The sequence below is a fragment of the Pundamilia nyererei genome, unplaced genomic scaffold (assembly GCF_000239375.1).
Source record: "Pundamilia nyererei isolate P.nyererei 1_Seehausen unplaced genomic scaffold, PunNye1.0 scaffold00888, whole genome shotgun sequence".
Taxonomy (NCBI): Eukaryota; Metazoa; Chordata; class Actinopteri; order Cichliformes; family Cichlidae; genus Pundamilia; species Pundamilia nyererei.
Window position 1 is genome coordinate 32,374 of NW_005188289.1, and position 4,114 is coordinate 36,487.

Below are 4,114 nucleotides of genomic sequence, written 5' to 3' on the forward strand. Positions count from 1 at the left end.
TGTTGTCACAGCTGTGTGCAGTGCAGAGATACAGCACACACGAGGCTGAGCTGAACAGTGAAAGACAAACTTACAGAGTTACTCAGAAATAAACACACGGACACATCCGAGTGATGACAAATTCAGGTAACAGAGCAAAAGTAAACATTTTTTAAAAAGAGAAAAAAATAGAACAAAGATTTATATACAACGACAAGAACAGGAGTATTTCTACACTGGACTCTGATCGAGGGTTAGACACAGGAGATGGATCAGCTGCAGCAGAGAGCAGCTCTATCCTGGGAAAAACTTTGGATTGGGAACATAAACCTGACTGAGGTCTTGGAGTCTTTGTGAGAGGAACAGAGCTGACACTGAAAAATCCAGCTTCTCCCATAAAACACACATTAATAACAGGATCTGCAGCTGTGCTGATTAGTTGTAATCTGAACGTCACAAACTGATGAATCTTTATGTGAGTCAGAGTTCTTCTCACTGAGGTTTCTGCTGTTTTGATGTTGCATTAAAACGAGACATGAGTGTAAATATCAGTCCAACTACTTTTCTTACTTTACTTTTTTAGCACACATGAACAAATAAAAAGTAGAGAAACCGTTTTACTGTCAACAAAAGTGCCAACAAGAGTGTATTAAACAATGTAAACACAAAACATGAAGCTCCATCCTGTTAATGCTGTTTTGTGTTTTACCTCAAATTCAATTCATCCTGTTTTTATTTTAACACCTCAGGATATTTATAGTTCAGATGAGTTGAAGGATATCAATATAAATAAATCAATATTGGACTGAAGTCCTGAATTTAAATCTTTTTTGTGTTGTTTGTGTTGTTTTTCCCTCTGTTGGTTCTTGACGCCAACTAAACAGCATCGAATTGGAAACTTCAAATCTGGTTTATAATCATGATGTTATGAAGAGTTTCTGTTCAAAGTCTGAGATCTGCAGTTTCCAGCTGTTGTCATGAAACTGAACTAGAAGGTCCATATGCTGACAACGTCTTCATCAAGAACTCTGAAATTGAAAGAAAATCCAAAGACTCACTGAGTTATACTGAATATGAAAAGTTTAAGAGACTTTAAAATGTCACAGAGCAAATGATTCTGACACAAACTGTAAACATTTGTTTTTAAAAGACAATACTTTTTTTTTCTGACAGACTTACGTGTTCTTTGCAATTCTGATAAAACATAAATCCCCATGAGATCAGAGAGATACAGATGAATACAGCCCCGACGATTGCTAGCCGGCCTGACAAAGAAATTCCTAAGGTGCAAAAAACAGGAAACACATAATTCAGTTAATGATGTAAACAAGCACATTTTAAAAACAGGAAGTGGAATTAACCATTAAATAAGCAGTATTACTGTGAGAGGTGAGCACCAGACTTTATTTACATGTTTCTGATGCACAGAGAATTTAATTTATCACCACTTACAGTCTGGTGACCTCCAGCTTACATCGGGCCTTTTGCCCAATGTTAACCAGGAAAGACTCGAGCCCCCAAAACCCAGAACTGGATAAAACTGATACAGTATTTGACATTTTGAAGCAGAACCTCAGTATGTTTACCTGAAAGAGCTGCAGGTTTATGGGAGGATTTTACTTTGTTATTCATATAGACTCAGTTTCACTTATGAAGGCCTAGTCTTAGACTCTCTTTATTTTAAGACTAAACTAAATCCATTTCTAGAAAACTGGATGGGAGTGTTTTCTGTTCTCGTAAATTAATACAGTTCTCAGATTTGGCCCATATCTCCTGACTGAACTGTGTATAAACAATATAATGAATGAATGATTTTGTAAACTGTAAAGTTATTTTGTTTTTACCTTTGGTCTCGTCCTTCAGCTCTGGTGGTTGGAGACTTCCAGGTTGCTGAGTTGTTTCTGTCTTCCCAGGCCTTGATTCTGAAATAAAATAAAATAAAATAAAAATTCTTTGTAATAAATTGGAAAATGATCTAATGTTATGACAGTGAATTAAGTTGCTCACAGTTTTATTTCTACCAAGTGGAAACTTACAAAACTGAAACAAGAAACCAACAATGAAGAACCCAAAAACAAAAACAATGTTGTGATGAGAGAAACAGTTTGTAGCTCTTCAGTGTTGGTTTCCTCACATGTCCTGATGAAGCTGCTCAGTAACAGTGTCACTGAGGTTGGACACTGTGGATTTCTGTGGTGGACTCAGACTCTGAGGCCTCCTTCAGGGATGTTACCTGGACCAGCAGCTTCATGAAGAATTAGCCTCATGTGTGTGTAAGCCACAAAGACTCTTGTGTTAAAAACTCCAACTTAAAGCAGAAATGACCATGTTTACAGTCTTCTACATGAACCAGTGTTGGTCTCCATGGATAGTTTCATATATTCTCTGTGTAGACTTCCTATATGTCCGTTACTGTACTCAGCACTAATTAGCAGCTGTGTGTCTGTGTGATGCAGTTTATAGATGTAATTTTCTAACTACACAGTTTTTCTGGTAATTCTATTAAAAATGCTCCAAAAGGAAACATCAGCTCTAGAACAGTGAAGAAGATCCAGTTCATGGACTCGAGTCAGTGAAAGTGGGGCTACAGCTGCTGGTGTCTGAAACTCCATCAATCAAACAGGATATTTATAAAGACACTGTTGTTATGAAAGTGGAAACTAAAGATTTGTGTTCATCACTTTGAAAGCCTGTAACAATTATACACACCAATTTTATCTCAGGTTTGAACCATGATTAACGTTAACAGCTCCCAGTGATCACTTGTATAAATGAATTGTCTTACCAGAGACGGTGACTCTGCAGCTGTTGGAGCCGCGGCCATAACCTGTGTCCACCTCACACAGGTACAGACCCGAGTCCTCAGTCCTGAGTCTGGACAGCTGGAGTCTGATTCGTCCTTCTCTGAGGGCGTCTTTGTCACTCTGGACTCGTCCTGAAAACTCTTCATCCTCTGAGAACTCGACACCACCATGAAGATAATACAGAGTTATGTGTTTATGATCATTATTCATGTAACAGAGGATCTCCAGTGCTGAGATGGACGTGTCTGGTTTGGTGGTGAACGTCCACTCCAGTGTGATGTTGTGGTTCTCCTCTGCCTGATAGGAGCTCTGTGTCACATCCACTACAAATGATCCTGTTGAGGAGACAGAGAGGAGCAGACACACTCACAACTTAGTACAAGATCAGACAGTAAAACACAGGAATAAATGAAGCATCATTTCTTTTATAAATCCAAAGAACTTCAAGGCCCCCACTACAGCCTGTCATATTTGTCCATTTATTCAGAACGCCATAATCTGCTCCTTGTTGTTTTGGCTCCTGCTAAAGATGCTTTAAGTTTCCAACATTTTGTTTCCAACAATCATGATGCCTAGAATCACATTTATTTATTAACAATCTTTCCTTATTTGTTTACACAAAACAACAAAAAGTAAACAGTACAAAATATAAATAATCATAATTCATATACCCTGATCTGTGTCTGCTCTGAGCATAGATGAGTTTAAATGCTCAGCAGTTTTTGCTCACCTCCGCAGAGGACAAGTGTTAGAAGCAGCACAGCAGCAGAGAAGGCCGAGGGTCTGTGTGTGAAGATCACACTGATCTCCTGAAGAGCCATCACTATTACTCTGAAAATCAACAAGCAAAACAAGCTTCCTGTTACTCTCTGCATCTCACAGCAAGCAGCCCAGCAGACTAATATAACATCATGTGTTTTTTCTAAATGTTAATGTTTCTAATTCTTTAACAACATTAAAGAAATCTTACCTCAAATAAATATTTTAGTCAGCACTGGAAATAAGTGCTGCTTTCTTAAAAAACTTTCAAGTACAAACAAACAAAAGAGAAAATATCTTCGAGGATTTTAAGTTCAGAGCTTCTCTGTGATGTGTTTCTTCATCTGTCTACTCTGAACATCATCTCCAGACTGCAGATCCTGTACTGTTGATCAATGAGTTCCTCCACTCTGTAACAATAACAGGAAAACAGGTTCAGTCCCAGTGAAATTGTCACATTCAAGAAGCTGTTTCAGTGTTTAAGCGATTTAAAAATAGTTTATATGTAAAGAGACATTTAGATCATCACTGATTACATAACAGAGGGCAATGATTTTAAATGTGTTCTGGTC

General features: G+C 37.9%; 1 protein-coding gene across 1 annotated transcript; it reads right to left on the reverse strand.

Annotated features, from left to right (window-relative positions):
• Positions 1 to 783: 783 nt before the first annotated feature.
• On the reverse strand, positions 784 to 3,614 carry LOC102204000 (uncharacterized). The gene is made up of 5 exons (XM_005755059.1): positions 3,514 to 3,614; positions 2,765 to 3,118; positions 1,824 to 1,901; positions 1,159 to 1,259; positions 784 to 1,007 (listed from the first exon to the last, which is right to left on the reverse strand). The coding sequence occupies exons 1-5, from the start codon at positions 3,602 to 3,604 to the stop codon at positions 999 to 1,001; spliced, it is 633 nt and encodes a 210-aa protein (XP_005755116.1). The 5' UTR covers positions 3,605 to 3,614; the 3' UTR covers positions 784 to 998.
• Positions 3,615 to 4,114: the final 500 nt, after the last annotated feature.